Source organism: Callorhinus ursinus, unplaced genomic scaffold (genome assembly GCF_003265705.2).
Source record: "Callorhinus ursinus isolate GAN/ISIS: 27379988/994484 unplaced genomic scaffold, GSC_fseal_2.0 scaffold34, whole genome shotgun sequence".
NCBI classification, from domain to species: domain Eukaryota; kingdom Metazoa; phylum Chordata; class Mammalia; order Carnivora; family Otariidae; genus Callorhinus; species Callorhinus ursinus.
Window position 1 is genome coordinate 11,389,828 of NW_027397096.1, and position 23,511 is coordinate 11,413,338.

Sequence of the window (23,511 nt, forward strand, 5' to 3'; positions counted from 1 at the left end):
GGGAGAAGCTGGGAGAGCTCTGTTTGTGGCAAGGGCCAATAAGCAGAAATGAGAGCCCTCATATGTTGTTGGTGGGAATGTAAATTTGTGTAGGTGCTTTGGAAAAGAGTTACCATATGACTTAGCAATTTGTCTTCCAGATATACCCAAAAGAAATGAAAATACATGTCCATGAATGTTCATAGCAGCATTATTTGTAATGGCTAAAAAGTAGGAGCAACCCTAATGTACATCAACTGATTGGTAGATGGATAAATAAAATGTGGCATATACATACAATGTGATATTCTTCTGCAATAAAAAGCATGTTCCAATGTGGATGAGTCTTGAAAATAATATGCTTTGTGAAAGAAGCCAGTCACAAAAGAGTATATGTTGTACGATTCCATTTATATGAAATGTCCAGAAGAAGCAAATCAATAGAAAGAGAAAATAGACTATAGTTGCCCAGGGCTGGGAGTTTGGAAGAAATGGGGAAATGTGGGGAAACTGTTAGTGATTATGGGGTTTCTTTTGGTGATGAAAATGTTCTAGATTTGGTTGTCGTGATGGTTCTACAATTATGTGAATATACCATATATCCCAGAGCAAACCCTTAGTATATTTAACAAACTTGGTTTAACACACTTTCCTGGAGACTACTCCTATAAGACTTCTTTTCCTTTTCTTATTTTTCTCACTTAATATGTATAAGACTGATGAATCAGAGATCTGTATCCCTGAAACAAATAATACATTATATGTTAATAATTTAAAAAAAAGAAAGTCAATCGAACAACTAAAAAGAAAGGTTAGAAAAATAACTTACAATGCATGTTTTTCTGCCAGTTGTGGTAAAATGTGCATAACATAAAATTTGACATTTAGCCATTTTTAAGTTTACAATTCAGTGGCATAAGTATATTCACCGTACTATACAACTGTCACTATTCTCCATTCTAGAACTTTTTTATCATCTGGATTCATTATACTGTAACTCCCCAACCCCCTGCCCCACGGTCCCTGGTGACCATCATTCTGATTTCTGCCTCTGGTAGATTGCCCATAATTAAAGAGAGTAAATACAAAGTGTTGGAAAGGATGTGGAGAAATTGGAAACCTCATACTTTACTCGTGGAAATATAAAAGGATGTAACTATTTTGGAAAACTGTTAGTTTCTTTAAAAGTTCAGCATATGTTTATCATATCACTGAGCAAATTCACTTCTAGGTCTCTCCCCAAGAGAAATAAAAACATGTTCACAAAAATATGTATACATAGATATTCATAACAGACTATGCATAATAGTAATCAACTAGAAATAATCCAAATTGCCAAGAATTGGTGGGTGAACCCACATGTTGTGAGATACCTCCATACAGTGGAATACAACTCAGCAATATAAAGAAATGTATGATACCTGAAACAACATGGTTGGACTATAAAAATTATATAAGTGAAAGAAAATAGAAGGCAAATTGCATGATTCTTTTTTCTTAAAGATCTCATTTATTTATTTGTCAGAGAAAGAGAGCACAAGCACGGGGAGTGGCAGGCAGAGGGAGAAGCAGGCTTCCCGCTGAGGAAGGAGCCAGATGTGGGACTCGATCCCAGGACCCTGGGATGATGACCTGAGTCGAAGGCAGACGCTTAACTAACTGAGCCACCTAGGTGTCCCTGCATGATTCTATTTACATGAAAAATTTTCAAAATTTTAGAAAAGGCAAAAAAGATAAAATATACATAGGGTTTGGCTGGGGCTTAAGGTTAGAGATCTACCATAGGGTTAATATGAAGACATTTTTTGGGTGATGGAAGAATTCTATATCTAGAATGTGGTAATGGTTATGCAGTTGTATAAACTTACTGAGCATTAAATTTATACATTATTAAAATGTATTAAATGGGTGATTTCAATGTATAAATTTACTGATGATTGGGGAATGACTATCAGTTATGGTGAAGAGGTAAGCAAATCTTCTCCCTAGAAAATAAGTACATTACTTGAAAGAATTTTCAAAAATTACTATTTGGGGACTCTGGATATTGACCAAAAACTAAGAATGAAATGATAAACATGTAAAGATTCTAGAGTTTTGATAACAGTAAAAGGAGAAAATGGCCTTTTTGCCTGAGGCTGCTCTTATTCACATCTGCCTGGAGTTTGGTGAGTGTGATAGTTTTACCAGAGTTAAGTGGGCCAGATGAACAAGCTATTTCTCTTTTAGGCAGGAGATTTACTTGATTTGGAGTAGTATGTTAAAACCCAAGCCCAAAAATATTTCCATTAAAAGTAGTAAACTTGGTAGGTGATGAGTAAGGGATAATGTGTAGCTCGGCTAGCCTGAGATTTCAGTTCAGTTTGGGGCCAATTTGAAGAACAGAGAGGAAAAATGTTGGTGAAATATAAATAGAGCCTCAAAACCTTTGGAACAATATCAAGGGTACCAACATGTGTGTAATTGGGATCTCAGAAAGAGAGGTGATAAAGGGTCAGAAGGACATTTGAAGAAATGAAATATATAAATATTTATCTTTCTCTTCCATTAATTTTTTTTTAAAAAAAGTAGACAGTTGTTTTAGGGAATAATTATAACCTGTTTCTCAGTTGATAATACATATGACAACAGTAGCATAAAGGAATGGGGAGGAAATACAGCTATATTGGAGCAAGGAGCTATAATTTATTGCAATTAAGTTTGTAATTAATGGACAATCTTGTAATCCATGTAGCACCTCGTAACCTATGCAACCACTAAAAAATTACTCCAAAAAATCAACAGAGGAATTAAAATGGTGACATTAAAAATAATTAACACAAAAAAAGAGGATCAGAAGTACAATAAACACTTGAGACAAAATAAATAGCAAAATGGCAGACCTAAATCCAATTATGTGCATAATTATATTAACTATAAATGGATTCAAGTTAAAAAACAGTGATTATCAGACCAGAATCATTCAGATTTGAAGATATAATTGGTTGAAATAAAAGGATTGGAGAAATGTACCATGCAAACAATAACCATAATAGGACGAGAGTGGCTATATTAATATCAGACAAAATACCTTAGTCAAGAAATAGTGCCAGAGAGAAAGATATTTCATAATAAAAAGAGGGCCAGTGTAATAGGTAGATAAAACAAATATTAATGTGTAAACACCTACAGCATAGCCCAACAAACATTGAGCAAAATCCAGCAGATTAAAAGGAGAAATTATAGCTATCATTTACAGCTTGAGATTTAAATACTTTGCTCTCAATAATTGATAGGAAAAACTAGACAAAATTTGTGAAGATATATAAGACTTGATTAACCCTATCAACCAGCACAGTGTAACACTCCCTCCCCAAACCTGTAGAATTTGTATTCTTTTCAAGAACATCTGGAATGTTTTCCAAGATAGACCTTATGGTTGGACGTAAAACAAACCTAAATAGCTTTAAAACAATTAAAATCATGCAAAGTATGTTCCCTGTGAACTATGGAAATCAATAATAGAATGAAATTATGGAAATCTCCCAATATTTGGAAATAAAACAACACACCTACCTATAAATAACTCATGGGTCAGAGAAGGAATCTCTAGGAAATTAGAAAATATTTTGAATGGAATGAAAATAAAAAGTGAACATATCAGAATTTATAAGTGCAGCTATTCTCTTGCATAGAGGGAAATTCTTAGCTTTAAATGCTTACAGTAGAAAAGAAAAATGGTCTGAAACTAATAGTCTTTGCTTTTCCCTTTTTCTTATCTGAAAAAGAGCAAATTATTACCAAGCAAAACAAATGAAGTAAATACTAAAGATACGAACAGAAGTAAAAAAAAAAAAAAAAAAGCAAACAGTGCAATATTGGGGAAAATTCAAAATTGGTTCTTTGCAAAGATCAACAAAATTGATCCTCAAAAAGTTAAAAATAGAATTATATGATCCAGCAATCTGGCTTCTGGGTTAATATGCAAAAGAATTCAGGGCAGCATCTTCAAGAGATATTTACACACCCACGTTCATTGCAGCATGTTCATGGTAACCAGGATGTGGAAGCAATCCATATATCTATCTCAGGGTGAATGGATAAAGAAAAATGTGATATATACATACTATATAATAATGTTATACAGCCTTAAAATGGAAGGAAATCTCATGACATGTTACAGCATGGACAGACCTTGAGGACATTTTGCTAAGGGAAATAAGCCAGTAACAAAAGCGCAAATACTCTATTCTTTCCATTATTTTGACTCTCTAAAATACTCAAAATCATAGAAACAAAATAGAAAGATGGTTACCAAGGGCTAGGAAGGGAGGAGAAAGAATAGAGTTGGGTGGGTATAGAGTTTGGTGGGTATAGAGTTTCAGTGTTGCAGATGAAAAAGTTCTAGAAATCTGTTACACAACAGTCTGAGTGTACTTAGTATACTGAACTAAACACTCAGATATTGTTAAGATGGCAACAATGATCTGTGCACAAAAAATTGATAAATCTGTGGCTTCACTGAATTGCTGGTTTGAGTCAGAGCAATAAGGCAAGAAAATTAAAGCATTAAGATAGGAAAGGATGACAAATTAGACATTTCTGTATAATGGATTGTTGTAATGGTTATAGTATTGTATAAAATCATTGAATTATAAACATAAAATAGGCAACTTTAATGGTATGTGAATCATACCTTTGTAAAACTTTTAACACTAAAAGAAAAATTAATGCTGCCGGTGTAGGATTAGTTCCTGGTGTACTTTAGATTATTTAGGGGCGCCTGGGTGGCTCAGTCAGTTAAGCATCTGCCTCCAGCTCAGGGTCCTGGGATCGAGTCCTGCATCAGTCTCCTTGCTCAGCAGGGATCCTCTTTCTCTCTTTGCCTGCCACTGCCATCGCTTGTGCTGCGCGCACGCGTGCTCGCTCTCTCACAAATAAAATCTTAAAAAATATTTCTAGATTAAATTATTTATGTCTGAATATCATGGCCTGATAATGATCTAGTCATGAGCAAGCATTTTCCAGCAGGCCATAACACAATGAGAACTGTATGTTCTTTGGATGAAGCTCTCCATGGCTGACTTTATGCTTTTTGTTTTCTTCTGAACCTCTACTTCAAGAAATTATTGTCTCTATCATTTACAGTAAAGCCAGTCAACTGTTTCTAGAGTTTCTATGATTGATCTGCTGGGGCATATATCTTTTCCTCAGTCCTAAAGTGGCCTTCTCACCTTACAGTGACAAGAATAGTCTTCCAATATAGTGGAAGCATGTTATTTGGTCAGGGGTGTCGTGGGGTAGTTGTGTATATCTTCAGGCTCAGTGATTGGTAAGTAAAGCTTAACTTCCATTTGCCTTCTTTCTTTCTGTAAAGGTGCTTGTGAGCGAGGATTCTGACAGTGATGGTATTGTGGCCCACTTTCCTGCTCATGAAAAACCAGTATGCTGTATGGCGTTTAATACAAGTGGTATGTTATTTAAAAAAAAATTTTTTTTTTGCCATTTATATCATGGATTTTTCAACCAATTTTTTTTTTAGAAATGGAAAATATGAAATATGGAATCTGACTTTTCTTATATGGGTCATTGTATATCAAAAAAGTAAGTAGTGTTCAGTAAGTGGTTCTTGAATGAATGAATTTAAAATAAAAATTTAGAAATCCTCTAAGTATTAGTTTTGCTCTCAAGAAGGTGGTAAACAATGCTGTTGAGTTACATTAATTTCTGTATCATAATTAAGCCAAGAATTTCAATATTCCAGACTACATATTAGTGTATGTAAGTGGCACTTTCTTTGTAACTTCAAGTTTCCTTTTCATTTTGTAACATATTATAAGCTATTTGTATTTTTCCCTGTTTTTTGGTGGTAGTTTCTGTTTTTTTGCTTGTTCTTAAGGCATTTGCTAAGGAGAGATGTTATAGTGTATGGAATGCCCTACTACTTTTCATTTTCTTTCCAAACTTTTTGTTATGTAAGGTTTCAAACGTAAAAATAGATTTAAAAGGTAGTACTGGGTGTTGTACGCAAGCCATGAATCATGGAACACTGCATCAAAAACTAATGATGTAATGTATGGTGATTAGCATAACATAAAAAAAACAAAAATAAAAATATATCAAAATGATAAAAAATAGATTTAAAAGATGGTATAATAATGACCTGTGAATAAATAGGTGTTCACATTTCATATGTATAAGAAATAAATATATATGTATACGTATGTATATATAAATATACTTGTACAGCCATATATGTGTAATATATATATACACAGGCATGTTGTATTTTGTTGAATCATTTGAATTTAAGTTACATATTTGATGACATTTCACCAGACTACAAATTAATCATACATTTCCTAAGAATAAGGACCTTTTCCCATGTAAGCAGATATTGTAGTTCAGAAAGTTAACACATCATATTATCTAATATCCAAGCCATAATCTAAAATTTACCAATTATCTCAAAAATGTGTCCTGCAAAATAATGTAATATGATACTGTGTTTGATCACATGGATATGTTAGTAGCCCATCAAAATATCTACATTTTGGAGATAGGTTTTTCTTGTGGAGATTAGCAAGTAATCTGTAGAGTGTTATTTTGGCTTCATTTCTGAAACAACTTTTTATTTAATAGTGTTGTTATGTGGAAGGCTGTAGAATGGTGGTTTTTCTAATTCTGTCATGTTTTCTGCATGATTAACTGCTGTTCTTCTATTAAAAAGAGTTTTTTCTCATCAACCAGGAATGAACCATAGTTCTCGCGTATGTAAAGGGCAAGATACACGTTTAATTCTTTCTCTTTACTGATTTTCATGGTTAGGAATTGATTTAATACTTAGAGTGGTATAATTCCACTCTAGTGGAGCTATTTTTAAAATACTTTGTTTTTAAGTAAAAGATAAAATTGCTCTTTTGCTTTCAGAGCTGAAATAATCTTCATAAACTTACAATCTTTTCTGATCTTATCCCTTTGGTTGATGGATCTAAAGAGATTGTCATTTTTATCTTATTCTGCAGAAATGATCCTATTAGTTAAAATTGATGGAAAGACCCATCTTTTTTCCCTTTTCATCTTTTCAAATAAAGAATGATGGTAAGAGGATAATATAGAGTATTTTGAATAATCTCCCTTCTAATATCTTAATTAGTCATTTTTGATAGAGAGGAAGATTTTGCAGTGATTGTTGATCAGTAGGATTGATTTAATTAATGAAGACAAAGATTTATGGAAATGCTCTGAATGTTATGGGAATTAAGTTAAATTTGAAGAAACAATCTGGAAGTTATGTCACTTACAGCACTCCACTTGGAGTAACCAGTATGACTCATTTTGATAGTCCATCTGTTATGTCAAATCTCCTTTGTATTAATGTATATTTCATATTACCATAGTCAGAATGTTTCAGACATTGGAAACTGTATTTTTTTCCTGCCTGTGGCTTTCCATTAAAATAAGAACATCCTATATAACTTAAGGAATGTTTTAGTTATTTCTTTCATTGTCTAACAGTGAGTTCTGGAAAACCAGTTTTCTATGATTTCATAATTTTGATGTACATTTTTTATTTTATTTCTATTTGAATCCCCAAATTTGTGTTTTATGGTAAGATTAATAATTTTTATATTTACACCTACTTTTTTTTGTGTTCCTAACGCACTAGTTGTATAACTCTATGATATAATTTATCTTGGGATAATCATTTCTTTAAATACTTGTTTCCTTACCTAACCTCTGGGTTCCGCTTTACATTAGGGTTCACTCTTGGTGTTCTACATTCTGTCAATTTTGACAAATATATAATGGCATGTATCCACCATTATAGTACTATACAGAACAGTTTCACTGCCCTTAGAATCCCCTTTGCTCTTGTTCATCCCTCCCTCCCTCAACCTTTCACAACCAGTGATCCTTTTACTGTTTCCATAGTTTGTTTTTCCAGAATGTCACATAGTTGGAATCTTACTGTATATAGTTATTTCAGATTGGCTTCCTTCCTTTACTAATATGCATTTAAATCTCCTCCATGTCTTTTCATGCCTTGATTGCTCATTTCGTTTTAGTGCTGAATAACATTCCATTGTGTGGACATACCATAGTTTATTTGCCATTTGTGTATCTTCTTTGATGAGGTGTCTGTTCAGATCTTTTGTCCATTTTTAATTGGGTGGTTCATTTGTTAATTGTTGACTTTTAAGAGTTCTTTGTATATTTTGGATAACAGTCTTGTATTAGATATGTGTTTTGTAAATATTTTCTTGCAGTCTTTAGTTTGTCTTCTTATTCTCTTGAAAGTGTTTTTGAAGATCAGAATTATTTAATTTTAATGAAGTCCAGCTTATCAGTTATTTCTTTTATAGATCATTCCTTTGATGTGTGTATAACCTCTTTAAAACATATAAATTGACATTCTTCTGCTGTTGTATTCTTAAGTCAATCTTACATTGACTGTTGTAATTTCTTGAAGGGAAGATCATTTTGTGAGAACTATTTTATGAGTTTTAAGATCTCTTTTATTTTTTTTCTTGAATCTCAAATGAGGCTTCTTAACTTCTATCTAAGATCTGGGAAGTCCATGGATAGAATTCAGAGAGTATGTGGACTTAGGAAAAAACTACATCTTTATTTTTTCTAATCTCTGATGAAAATTTCCTTCACTTATGAATATGTAAAATAAACCAATGGAATACTAGTTGTACTGATGAGTTTATGAGCAATAAAAATAACAGATGTTTTCATATCATTTCTATCTTATTTATATAATTCTTTCAATATTGCTTATGGTTCAAAATTATGGTAGACCCTATATTTTAATATATGACAAAAAGCACATATTCTGCATGTCAGTTTTTAAAATCACAAGTATTTTACTTTGTCTTAAAAATATATTATTCTGAGAAGGATGTTCCTAGGCTTCACCATGTTGCTAAAAAGGTTCATGGCACTAGAATGTTTAAGAGCCTGTTATCCAAAGGTTTATGTTTGGTGTGATTTCACCTGGCTAAACACATTGGAAGCTAGCACTTTCACTGGAGATGCCATTCACATTGCCTGGCTCAGGCTTGGTGATTGAGTTAACAAGTGACATTCCCTACTCATGGAATCTGTGGATGTGATAGAGACTTAAAACAAGGAAGGAAAATCCTTTGTAGATTAAGGACAGATGCCAGGAGATGCATATTAATTTGGTTTCGACTACTGGGGAACGTTCTTCAAAGGAAGTCAGTTCTAATCTGTAACCTAAAAGATGGTTAGCTAGGGAATAATGATTCTGTGTCTGGTATATAAATAAATATTAGTTGAATGAATGAGGCAAGAAAAATATGGCACATTTGACATAGATTGTGGAGCAGAGTCTATACAGTGGACTCATCCGTTTATTATGTGGCAGATATATTTTTCAATGTGTCATCATTTCTGCAACATTTTATAAATGCTTTGTACCTGTTTAAATATTTGAATTAAATGGAGGGTTCATAACTCAGCAACCACTCACAAAATTGGTTTGCAAAATCTTTCATAGAAGATGGTGGAGATTTCATGCAACTGCTTGCAATTCATCTTAGTTATTTACTGTTCAGCTCTGAGTATTTTTGCTACTCAGAATATGACTGTTATGGCTTGAGTATAAGTGAGTGTGTCTATAAAAGATTCAATTCTCACTGATTTGAAAGCCTCAACTTTTTTTTTTTTTAAACTGGTGACTGAGTTTCTTATATAATGATATTGGATTCAGCTGTGGCTGCTAATGATTATCCAGCTCCTGTGATTGTGACATTTTATTTTGCTTGTATAGTTTCTGTATTACATTTCTTGTTTTATCTTAACCCTCTCAGATTGAGACATATATACCTACATACATACGACATGTTTGAAGCAAGAGGCTGCATTGCCATTTGTAAATGCATGATACCTTAGTGGTTGTTATTTTCCCCTTTAGTTACTTATGTTACAGTTTTAAAAAATATTTTGGGAAGATCAAATGATGTATTTTCTATTGATCTTTAAATCCTCCAATAAATTTACTTATGTTATAACATGAGACAGTTTTCTGTTCTCTGGTTGAATTAGTTTTATTAGCTTCTGAACTTTTATCAATTGGTATTTTGTGGAAAGGTATGTAATTTAAGTGGGCCTTAACACAGTACTTACAGTTTTTTTTACTTAATTGGGCCTTTTCAAAATATAACTTGTAGATCCTCTAGTAACACCTTCCAGTTTTTCTTTACATGTATCCATACGTGCTTCTAAATTTATTTCTATCAGTGAGTTTTAACAGTTTTGCTCCTTTAATAATTCTTTTACTTGGTTAAAGGCTTTTCCATGGGGTATATGGTGTGGCCAATAATAACAATAGTGCTTGTTAGAATACTTTTTACAAGTTTAGGGAAGTTCATTAAAAAAAGCAAAACAAAACGTAACAAAAACGTTGATGGTGTATTTTTGTTTTTGAACCTGATCTTTCTCTAACAACTTTACCTGAACATATCCCTGTTATACTTATGAATGTAAATAAATTTCTTAGTCTCTTTTATTTTTTTTGGAAAGGCATATTTTTGGATGACAGAATTATTAAAATATCCTGGACATACATCAGAATTCGAGAAGAAACCAGACCTGTTGTTTTAGAAGCAATGTAAAATGTACACAATGAAATAACACTCCATTTCTCCTACGGAGAAAATGTAGGTTGTTTGACTGCATGATCATTTGGTCCATGGTCCATTTGGTCTTGTATGGGGCCTATTCAGCAAAGAAATTAAGGGCTGCCATTAAATAGTGTTGTGAAACTTGTAGTTCAGCAGCTGCACGCAGTTTGTTTTTCAATTTCTCCTTCCCATTCTTGTTTATTAGCTGTGGCTGTGAGTCCTGAATTAAAACAAATATTTTAGTGGCAACATTTATGATTTGGTTGGAAGTACCAGAGAGACCTCCAGTGCTTAAATCTGGACAGATTTCACTTTGGGTGGTGTAAATTTCTTGCTTTTAATGATTTAAATACACAATGAGTAACGTTTTCTAGAGAGCTTTTTTTTTTAAATTAATGAACTTTATTTTTTTGAGCAGTTTCAGGTTCACAGCAAAATTGGGAAGTACAGAGAACTCTCATATAATCCTGCCCTCACCCCAGACTGCCCATACTATTGACATTCCACACCACAGTGGGAGTAAGGTTACAGATGATGAACGTATATTGACCGAAGTCTGTCGTTTACCATAGGGTTCACTCTTGGTGTTCACACATTCTCTGTGTCTTGACAAATTAAAATTGACAAATACCTACCTTTGTAGTATCCTACCGAATAGTTTCATTGCCTAAATGTTTTTCATCGTATTTGGGACTTCTCAGTTATTATTTCTTTGAACATTTTTTCTGCCTCTTTTTCCTTCTTTGCTACTCATCGATTAATCTTCTTGATGGTGTCTTATAGGTCTCAGGGGCTCTGTTCATTTTTCTTCATTCTTTTTTCTCAAACTAGATAATTTCAGTTGATTTCTTCTGCCAGGTTCAGATTTGCTATGTGAGCCCCTCTATTGAAGTTATTGTACTTTTGAATTCCAGAATTTCTATTTGTTTCTTTTTTATAATATCTCTTTATTGATATCCTCTACTTGGTGAGACATAGTTCTCATACTTTCCTTTAATCCTCTAGACATGCTTTCTCTGCATCCTTGCTGGTATTTGCTATTCTCACCATTTTTTATTTTATAAATACTGTTGGATATGGGTAATAGTGGTGATTTGGAGATATTTTTTCCCAGTGAGGAGTTTGTGTTTTTATCTTTTTAGCAGGGTCTTTTGCTGAGCAAAATTATTTATTTTTTGTCAAATCAATAAAAAAAAAATTAGTTGGGTTTTCGTGTTCATGCCTAAAAAATGTGCACCAATCTGGGACCTGAAGATTTTTCTCCTGTGTGATTTTCTAATAGTTTTCTTGTTTTACATTTTATATTTAAATTTATCATTTTGTGTTATTTTTGGGGGGTGGGGCAGAGGGAGAGGGAGAGAGAATCTTAAGCAGGCTCCATGCCCAGCTCAGGGCCCGATGCAGGCCTTGATCTCATGACCCTTAGATCATGACCTGAGCCAAAGTCAGGAGTTGAACACTTAAACGACTGTGCCACCCAGGTCCCCCATTTTGTGTTAGTTTTTGTATAATGTGTTGGATTAGGTCATGGTTCATCTGTTTTTTGTTTCTGCTTTTGTTTTTTGGCTATGGATATACAGTTGATACTTCATCATTTTTTCAAGATCCCATTCTTTCTCCATTGAATTTCTTTTGCACTTTTCTCATTAAAGTAACATACTTCTGTGGGATATTTCTGGATTCTCTGATGAAGATGACTTTTTAGCTTTTTTCTGTATGGAAATATCTATATTTTGCCCATAATTTTCAGGAACGTTTCAACTAGATAGGATAGGTTAGTTTGACAGTTGTCTGTTTAATTGCTAGCAACTATCAGCTCTCTTTCTTTGTTCACAGCTTTTAGCATTATTAATCTTTTTAAAAAGATTTATTTATTTGAGAGAGAGAGAGAGCCCATGTGCACAGAGAGAGAGAGAGAGAGAGGAGAGGCAGACCCCACCATTGAGCACAGAGCCTGACGTGGGGCTCAATCCCAGGACCCTGAAATCATGACCTGAGCCGAAGGCAGATGCTTAAATGACTGAGCCACCCAGGTGTCCCATTTAGCATTATTAATCTTGATCCTCTCAATTAGTTGGGTACAGAGTTGCACTTTTTGGGGGCAGCATTCTAATTTGTGGTGTCAGCTCAATAGAGCCATTGCAAGTTTTTGAAAAGGTTGCTGAGTTCTTCTTACCCTCACATATTGTGGATTTTTTTTCCTTCTGCTGTTCTGCCTGATGTAAGAGAAACTAATTTTCTTTATGTTTTTTGTATTGAACTTACAAGTAGATTTTTAAAGAACTTTGGTTTTGTTTTTTATCAGTTTTGTTTTTGTTATAGGGTAACAACAACAGTCTTTTGATTTCACACGTTCAACCCGAAATCCTCTTTGCTGGTTATTGGAGCAGGTAAAATGTTCTCGAGGACCACTAGATGTAGACAGTAACCTGTGTACATGTATTAGCTTGGGTTGCCATAGTATAATACCACAGACTGGGTGGCTTAAACAATGGAATTTTTTTTTCCTCACAGTTCTGGAGGCTAGAAGTCCAAGAACAAGATTCCAGCTGATTTGGTTTCTAGTGAGGTGTTTCTTCCTGGCTAACAAATAGTCACCTTCCCTTCTCAATGTGTCTTCACATAGCTTTTCTTTGGTGCAGAGGAGCAGGGAGAGAGAGAAAGAAAGTTAGTTCTGTGGTCTCTTTCTCTCTTTTTAAATTTTTATTTAATTTTAATTTTAATTTTTGTTTTTTTTAAATTGAAGTATAATTGACATACAATGTTATATTAGTTGCAGGTGTGTAACATCTTGATTTGACAATTCTATACCTTACTTAGTGCTCACTGTGATAAGTGTAGTTACCATCTGTCACCATACAATGTTATTACAATATTATTGGCTATATTCCTTATGCTGCATTTTTCATCTCCCTGACTTACTTATTTTATAACTGGAGGTTTGTACCTCTTAACCTTCATCTCTTCTGCTCATTCCCCTCACCTCCCCTCTGGCAACCATCAGTTTGTTCTCTGTATTTAAGAGTCTGTTTTCTGTTTATTTGTTCATTTGTTTCATTTTTTTTAGACTCCACATTTAAGTGGGATGTATGGTAATTCTCTTTCTGACTTATTTCACTTAGCACAGTAACCCTCTAGACCCGTGCTGCAAATGGCAAAATCTCATTCTTTTTTATAGCTGAGTAATATTCCTTATTTTTTTTAAAGATTTTATTTATTTATTTGAGAGAGAGAGAATGAGAGATAGAGAGCACGAGAGGGAAGAGGGTCAGAGGGAGAAGCAGACCCCCCGCTGAGCAGGGAGCCCAATGCGGGACTCGATCCCGCGACTCCAGGATCATGACCTGAGCTGAAGGCAGTCGCCCAACCAACTGAGCCACCCAGGCGCCCGTAATATTCCTTATTTTATATATAAGTATATATAACATCTTTATCCATTCATGTATTGATGGACACTTAGTTTGCTTCCATATCTTGGCTATTATAAATAATGCTGCACTATACATAGGGGTGCATATGTCATATGGGTGTTCTATTATTAATTTTTTTTGAGGAACTTCCATATTGTTTTCCACAGTGCTTGCACCAATTTACATTCCCACTAGTAGTGTACAAGGGTTTGTGATGGCTCTTCTAAGGATACTAATCATATCAGATCACCCTATCATCTTATTTAAACTTAATTACTTCCTTAAAGATCCCATCTCCAAATAGAGCCTGGGTTTCTAAGACTTTCAATGTTGGAATTTGGGGGCTACACAAATACTGGGTTCGTAACAGTAGATCTAAGAACCATTCAGTTACTCTTAGTTTTTAAAAAATCTTATTTGGTCACAGCCCAATTCTAGGTTCTTCTGTTTGTGATTGTTGTATCATACTTTTCCCATGTGTTTACTTCCATTTTTAAGATACTCAAATATTTTGGAAGAAATGTTAAACGTTAATGAGACCTCATCTTGTATTGTGCTGTCTAAAAATATTATAACCCAGCACAACTTTACTGCTTCAACCTGTTCTCCTACCTTTTCCCTCCAACATTTAGCCACACTGTTTTTCTCCTTAATCATGTTACATCCTTTTTCATCTGCCTGAAATCCTCTTTTTACTGGGATAACTCCTCTTTATCTCTTGAGTCCCACTTTAAATATCATTTTGTAAAGACCTGCCTGACTCTAAATAAAATGTCATGCCCCCCCCAACTTGCCACTTAATTGGGCAAGTTACTTAATCTGCTTGGATCACCCCCAGAACTTCAGTTTGCTCATCAATGAAATGAGGGGTGATAATGGTGCCTAAAACAATACCAAAAACATAGTGAGGCCTCACAAAATTTAGCTGGCATTGTTTTTATTATTATTAACCTACCTTATCCTAGTTTAAATTTATTTATACCCATCGAGAGTATCCTTTGAACATGTCTTCTGCTAGAGGTAAGCTTTTACTTTGTCCCCAGGTATTATTTATTATTAGCCTGGTAATTTTCACATAGCCCATAATTTTCACCTGAATAATTACATTAATTAATTTTTTTCTATCATTATAATCATGGAAAAACTATGGCAGGGCAGAGATAAGGGCATTAATTCAATGTAATTACTCATTTGTTGAATAAAACCAAGTTATTTCTCATTTGTGGTTTGAGCAAGAATTGTCTTTTCCCCTCAATTGTGGGAGTGATCCCCAAGGGCAAATTGTATTAAATGAAGAAACATATCACTTAAATTTAAGATTGAAATATATAACATAAATGTTAAAAATATCTTGTGGAAAATGTATCATATTTTAACTAAGTATGTATCATATTGTATCATATTGTAACTAAGTACACTAGATTGGCATATTATTAAGTATATTGTCTTTGACATAAAAGAAGGCAAGTATTTTTTATTAGTTTAATTGGAAATTAGAAACAGAATAATGAAATACTCAACTCCCTGCAGTAAGCCTGACATTTCTAAAATAGACCTGTTGTCTTTAGTTTGGTAAATAATTGATCTGTTTTCCAGAGGCGTTATTTCTGCCAGCTGAGAGCTGTGAAGTACAGCACATCTACATTTTAAATAATTGCCCTTCCTTGGCAGGGAAATTGCTTTTCCATCCATTAATAAGAGGAAAATGAATGTTGGGTCTGTAGTAAAGTAGATTAAACATGTACCTCTTTGGATGCTTGACTGCATCTTTAACAGACTTGAAATTTTTCTGGTTAATTAAATGCTATATATTGAAAGGTGATGGTGGTCTTGGGTTAATCATTTAAAAAGTTTAGGTTGGATTTTTTTTTTCTTTTGCAGTTTTCCCTATTGATCGCAGTGAGTGGTCAGAAAAATACCTTATCTTGATTTTTGTTAACATATATAATGCCTCACAGATTTACAGAATTATGTGGCTTCAGATTTTTCCTCTCATCTGACAGCTTCTGGTTTATTACTGCCAGTCACTTATACTGTATCACTAACAATGCAAACGCAGCTTGAAGAGTTTATTGCTTTTATTTTTTTCCCCCGAAGAAGGAGCTGTTTCCATTCTAGATTTGTAGTTACTCTCCTCTGTCATCATCTCATAAAATGACGTGTTTTACTCATGTAATGGATTACTCCCTGCAGAATTTGTTCTCTTTGCTCTATGTTCATTGTGGCACAGGACTCGTGTGAGAGTCAGTGGTAACTTTGCAGGTTCGACTTACCATAAAGTATAGTAGGTAGGCATCATACCTAGGGCCCAAGCTAGTATTGTGGTCCCACCAAAATGTTTAAGAAAGCAAAAAAACCTACAAAAACTTTCAAGCTAATGGGATACTTTAATATATGTTTAAAACCAGCAACTGTAATCATAAAATATAATTTTAAATATTTTTTCATTGAAGAGGGGGCCCATAAAGGCAAAAATGCCCAGAGCCCATGAAAGTCCTAATGTAGCCCCGAGTCCTTGGTGTCCACTAGTAAGGAGGAGCCCTTCTCCTTCCCCACCATGACTGCCATAATATTTTTAGTTAATTAAGCAAAGGTGCTCAGTTAGCACTAAACACACTAATGAAAGATGTGAATACATACATATATATATATATATATATATATATATGCTATGTAGAATGTTAAGCAAACATATATATACCCACACATACCTGTAACACTATACTACCTCTAACAGATATAACTATAACAGTAGAAATCCAGGATTCAATTTTGAAGAAGGTAAAGAAGAATATCTATAGCCAAGTACATAGATGCAAAGTAGCCAACGGTGAATTAAACTTTTGCTTATCAGGACAACTTCACTGGTTGTTAAGCAGTGAAGTACTTGAATAATTGTGGTCCCTTCCCATTTCCTCTCCTCTAGAATGCTCTGGCCCTTCCCTGGGTTCAGATTTGTCTATACTCTCGCCATATGTTAATTATTTTGAACATTGTTCTGAAAACAGTGCAAATATTTCTCAAGGATACATATATTTCAAAGGACATACATTACACCCAGTAGGGTGGGTACTTATGATGGGAAGGGATGGGAATGGGGACTGGGTGCTGGAATGGATGATGAAAAGAAACATGTAAAAACAGTATTCCATATCAGTATTCAGAATTAATATAATGGGTTTTACAAAAAAAAAAAACCCACAACAATTTAGAGTACCTATAGAAGAGAAGAAAATTATTATTTAATTTAAAATGAACTGATCTTTTGGTTTTCCCAGCTTTGATTTGTGGGACGTTTGATGGTGGTTGTTTTTGGTCTCTTTATTCAAATCATTTTTTTTTTTAAAGATATTTATTTATTTGAGAGAGAAAAAGAGAGCGGGGGGAGAGCAGAAGGAGAGGGAGAGGGAAAGAACCTCAAGCAGAGCCTGACACAGGGCTCGATCTCACAATCCTGAGATCATGACATGAGCTGAAAATCAAGAGTCAGACGCTTAACTGACTGAGCCACCGAGGTGCCCCACAAGCCATATCTTTCTGATGAGCTAAGAAGCCATTACATTTATCTATATAGATATGTAGAGTGAGGTTATACAAAGAATCCCTACCTTGGTGCCCAGTAATCTTTGTTGTATGTCAGTGGTTGTTCTTACAAATAGTCTTTCTGAAATGTAATTAAGAAGTCATGTTTTGAAATAGTGCAGATAGGTAATGAAATCTAATTTCCGGAGACACTTGGTAATTTGCTAATATTTGACCTATTTGCAAATATACCCAAAATAAAAATGCTAAATGATTAACACTTTTATTTTTCATCTAATAATTATTGTTACATAGTTTCTGATCTCCCCCGCTAGAACGAACCTTGACTGAAGTCTGTTAGAGTGTCATATGTATGCTCTGGAATATATGATTCATGGTGCTTTGACCACCCATTTGGCCAAGCTGCACATCTGAGACTCATTGACCTCTTTCTTGACCCCTCACCATGTATCTGTATTTCTTATGCATCCCTCTCTGACTGCTGTGTTTTTAGGCTTTATTGTGTCCCCCTCCACCCCTACCCCATAGGGGCAGGATTTTAACTTTCTAACTGCTCTGTTTAGCATCTGTCTTTTCTCTCTCTCCATTCATTCACTCTCTATAAAACCACCAATTTTATCTTGTTCTCCTACCCTTGTTTTTGTTTTGGTTTGTCTTCATTTTTATTGAGCTGTAGCTTACATAATGTAGATTGCATGAATATTAAGTATATATTAAGTAGTTTGGTGCACACGCACAAACACACCCCTGTATAAGCTCTACCCAAAAAGTTAAAAAATTCTGTTTTACACATCTCTGAAGTACATAAAAGGCATTCCTGTGGTAATACCCAATTTCCAAATTTACCTTTCAAATTATATTTTGTAGTCCTAATACATAAAATATCTGTTCCAAGCAGACTGATCTGCATCATATCATATCCTCTTTACTTCTCCTTCTGTCTTCTGCTTTTCATGATATTTTACTTTTTTTCCCTCTCCCCTACCAAATTCCTATTAGCCTCAATTTGAAATGTATTTTATTATGAACTTTTAGCAGTGATTGTCTGTGATAGTTGTATGTGTGTGTATCTGTGTTTATAATTCTTCTCTGTGGTCAGTAATGTTGTATTGGTACTAATAGTAGACAACAACAGCTAATACTTTTTAGACTTTTAATTTTGGTTTTCTCACTGTGGGTTTCAGTAATCATATCTATTAATTGAAGTCAGGCATGCTATTTCTAAGGTCCTTAGAGTTATAAAACTCTGAAATTGTATGATACGTTGTTTTCCTGAATAAAGTTAGGAGTCAAATTAATCTTCCCAAACAATACTTCCTTACCTTCCCAGTTCTTCTACTTTATCTAAAAATTTTACATTTTTGCCATTGTAAGGACTCTCCATGTTGTGATATTACAGTATGGTCGGGTAAGAAAAATCATTCAGTTATGAAAGATTATATTTTTATAAAAATATTTAATCACTTTATGCCTTGATGTCCTATTAGTATTTTGTGTTAATATTGTCCACTAATGGTTCACTTTATTAAAAGTGAATGGTTAAACCAAAAGTAATCAACACAAACTTATTCTAAAATTATATAGACATTCAAAGGATCTACCGTAGTCAAATCAACTGGAAAGAGGTGGGTGACCTACTCTAAATGTATAGTAATCTGGAAAGGATGGTTTGGGGCAAATATAGTTATAGATGGATGGAGTAGAATCCAAAAATTGATCACATGCACATGGTCACCTGATATGGGACCAAAATAGTAAGTAACTCACTGTGGATAGTATAGTTGTCTCAGCAATGGCACTGGAACAACTGGAATATCCACGTGGGGAAAAAATAAACTTTTACTTAATACCATACACAAAAATGAACTCTAAATTGGTTATAGACTTAACTTAAAAGCTTAAACTAAGCCTTCAAAGAGAAAACAAAAGAATTATATCCTTGTGACCCAGGAGGGATAGAGAAAGATGTTTTAGATAGGGCACCAAAAACACAAACCATAAAATTGGCCTTCATTAAATTAAGGACCTTGGGAAAGATATGGTCAAGTAAATGAGGTGGGGTGCCATAAACTGGGAGAAAGTGTTATATATGTATATAGTCATATAGTCATAGATCATATGTGTAAGTATGCATGTGTAATGAAAAGACAAGACAATTAAAAATGTTGGGTAAAAGATTTGAACAATCATGTCACAAAAGAAAATATGCAAATAGCCATTTAACACACGGAAAGCTAATCGACATCACTGATCATTAAGGAATATGGCGTACTAAAACCGTAAGAAATCACCAAATACTCACTGAGATGATTAAAATTTAAAAAAACTGACAGTACCAAATGCTAATGAATTATGGAGCTCATGGGAAAGTTAAAATTATACAGCCACTTTGGATGAACATTTTTACAGTTTTTTCTTTTTTTACCAAGTTAAACATGCATACGAGCCAGCAGTTCTGCTCCTACATATTCACCTAAGAAAAATAAAAACATATGTTCACACAGGAGTTTGTTTCACAATAGCCAAAAACTATAAACAACTGCTGAATGGATATATAAATGATCATATATCCATATAATGGAATACTACCCAGTAATATAAATAAACGAAGGTAGTACTATTACCCACAGCAGTAGGTTTAACAAGATATTGTGTGACTCCATTTACGTGGAATTCTAAAGTAGGCAGTATTAATTCATAATGACAGAAAGCCAGTCAGTGGTTGCCTGGGGCCACACAATGGGGAGGGGATGGACTGCAAGTGGACACACGGGAATTTTTTTCGCATGTGCTCTATCTTTTTTTTTTTTTTTAAATTTTTTTATTGTTATGTTAATCACCATATATTACATCATTAGTTTTTGATGCAGTGTTCCATGATTCATTGTTTGTTCATAACACCCAGTGCACCATGCAAAACGTGCCCTCCTCAATACCCATCACCAGGCTAACCCATCCCCCCACCCCCTACCCTCTAGAACCCTCAGTTTGTTTTTCAGAGTCCATCATCTCTCATGGTTCGTCTCCCCCTCTGACATACTCCCCTTTTCTTCCTCTCCTGTTATCTTCTTCTTTTCCTTTTTTCTTAAAATATGTTGCGTTATTTGTTTCAGAAGTACAGATCTGTGATTCAACAGTCTTGCACAATTCACAGCGCTCACCGTAGCACATACCCTCCCCAATGTCTATCACCCAGCCATCCCATCCCTCCCACCCCCAACCACTCCAGTAACACTCAGTTTGTTTCCTGAGATTAAGAATTCCTCATATCAGTGAGGTCATGTGATACATGTCTTTCTCTGATTGACTTATTTCACTCAGCATAACACCCTCCAGTTCCATCCACGTCGTTGCAAATGGCAAGATCTCATTCCTTTTGATGGCTGCATAATATTCCATTGTGTATATATACCACATCTTCTTTATCCATTCATCTGTCGATGGACATCTTGGCTCTTTCCACAGTTTGGCTATTATGGACAGTGCTGCTATAAACATTGGGGTGCACATACCCCTTCAGATTACAGCTTTGTAATAGAGCTTGAAGTCCAGAATTGTGATGCCACCAGCTTTGCTTTTCTTTTCAACATTCCTCTGGCTATTCGGGGTCTCTTCTGGTTCCATACAAATTTTAGGATTATTTGTTCCTTTTCTTTGAAAAAGTTGATGGTATTTTGATAGTGATTGCATTAAATGTGTAGATTCCTCTAGGTAGCTTTGACATCTTAACAATATTTGTTCTTCCAAGCAATATAAGCCTTCCTCAAGAAACAAGAAAGGTCTCAAATACACAACCTAACCCTACACCTAAAGGAGCTGGAGAAAGAACAGCAAATAAAGCCTAAACCCAGCAGGAGAAGAGAAATAATAAAGATCAGAGCAGAAATTAATGAAATAGAAACCAAAAGAATAGTACAACAGATCAACGAAACTAGGAGCTGGTTCTTTGAAAGAATTAATAAGATTGATAAACCCCTGGCCAGACTTATCAAAAAGAAAAGAGTAAGGACCCAAATAAATAAAGTCATGAACGAAAGAGGAAAAATCACAACCAACACCAAAGAAATACAATTATAAGAACGTATTATGAGCAACTATATGCCAGCAAGTTAGATAACCTGGAAGAAATGGATGCATTCCTAGAGTTCTATCAACTGCCAAAACTGAACCAGGAAGAAATAGAAAACCTGAACAGACCTATAACCAGTAAGGAAATTGAAGCAGTAATAAAAAATCTCCCAACAAACAAGAGCCCAGGACCAGATGGCTTCCCAGGGGAATTCTACCAAACATTCAAAGAAGAATTAATACTTGTTCTTCCAAAACTGTTCCAAAAAATAGAAATGGAAGGAAAACTTCCAAACTCATTTTATGAGGCCAGCGTTACCTTGATCCCAAAATCAGCCAAAGACCCCCTCAAAAAGGAGAATTACAGACCAATATCCCTGATGAACATGGATGCAAAAATTCTCACCAAAATACTAGCCAATAGGATCCAACAGTACATTAAAAGGATTATTCACCATGACCAAGTGGGATTTATTCCTGGGCTGCAAGGTTGGTTCAACATCCGCAAATCAATCAGTGTGATACAATACATTAATAAGAGAAAGGACAAGAACCATATGAACCTCTCAATAGATGTGGAAAAATCATTTGACAAAGTACAGCATCCTTTCTTGATCAAAACTCTTCAGGGATAGAGGGTACATACCTCAATATCATAAAAGCCACCTATGAGAAACCCACAACGAATATCATTCTCAATGGGTAAAAACTGAGAGCTTCCCTTAAGGTCAGGAACACGGCGGGGATGTCCACTATCACCACTGGTATTCAACATAGTACTAGAAGTCCTAGCCACAGCAATCAGACAACAAAAAGAAAGAAAAGGCATCCGAATCGGCAAAGAAGAAGTCAAATTCTCACTCTTTGCTGATGATATGATACTTTATGTGGAAAACCCAAGACTCTACCCCAAAACTGCTAGCTCATACAGGAAGTCATTTTAAATTATGTAAATATCCCTCCCCCCCCAAAATTTGTAACACTTCTTTTATTTATATATATCATTTGGTTAATAGAGTCCTATTTTATTCAGTGGGTTATATTCATTCAATAACTATATATCTTAAAGCTCAGAATATCCCAGATTTGGCCAGTGGCACCTATCAACTTGACATCTGTGTCCTTTGACATATCTCCATTTCTCTTACAACGTCCTTACCTTCTGGCACAACTAAACTTGCTTATTCTTATTTTAGTTACCATTCGTATTTGGTTCTTTTGTTGGAAGTTTCCAGTTGGATGAACATTTTAGTGAAGATTCAGTATTTCATGTGCTGCTGGCACATTTTATTTCTTTTTTTAAAAAAATTATTCATTTATTTGAGAGATGGGGTGGGTTGGGGAAGAGCAGAGAGAGAGAGTGAGGGGGAAACTCAAGCTGACGCCATGCTGAGTGCAGAGCCTGATGTGGGGCTGGATCTCAGGACCCTGAGATTACAACCTGAGCCAAAACCAAAAGTCAGATGCTTAATCGACTCTGCCACCCAGGTGCCCCTACATTTGATTTCTTAACTCTGTTTTTATAATACCTATTCTGTCCTCACCAGTCACTTGTCTGCTCTGCTTCAGCTATAACTTCCTAGAATTTTAGTATTTTAAATATTTATACTTTTTTCTTTTTTTTTTTGCTTATACCTATTTTTTGGTAACTCATTTGCATCAGCATTATTTATCATTTAATTACCTATACATCCAACCTGGAAATAGAGATCATGCTTAACCTTCTTGGTATCTGTCATCCTTAGAACAGTGCCCTGTGCATGGGCAAACGTTTGTAGGTATAAATATTTGCTTCTGCCAATGCTATGCCTATTTAACATGTAGGAAAACCAAATAGAAATTATTAAAATTATTTTGTTCTATGTCATACTCTGTAA

The 23,511-nt window shown here is 34.5% G+C and overlaps 1 protein-coding gene across 1 annotated transcript in view; it reads left to right on the forward strand.

Moving 5' to 3' along the window:
• BCAS3 (BCAS3 microtubule associated cell migration factor) overlaps nucleotides 1–23,511 on the forward strand; it is a 574,861-nt gene that overhangs the window by 184,545 nt on the left and 366,805 nt on the right. The window contains exons 13-15 of the mRNA XM_073879584.1: nucleotides 5,336–5,459; nucleotides 10,513–10,600; nucleotides 11,032–11,167. Coding sequence (XP_073735685.1) covers nucleotides 5,336–5,459; nucleotides 10,513–10,600; nucleotides 11,032–11,167 — 348 coding nt within the window. The remainder of the gene's footprint in view (nucleotides 1–5,335; nucleotides 5,460–10,512; nucleotides 10,601–11,031; nucleotides 11,168–23,511) is intronic.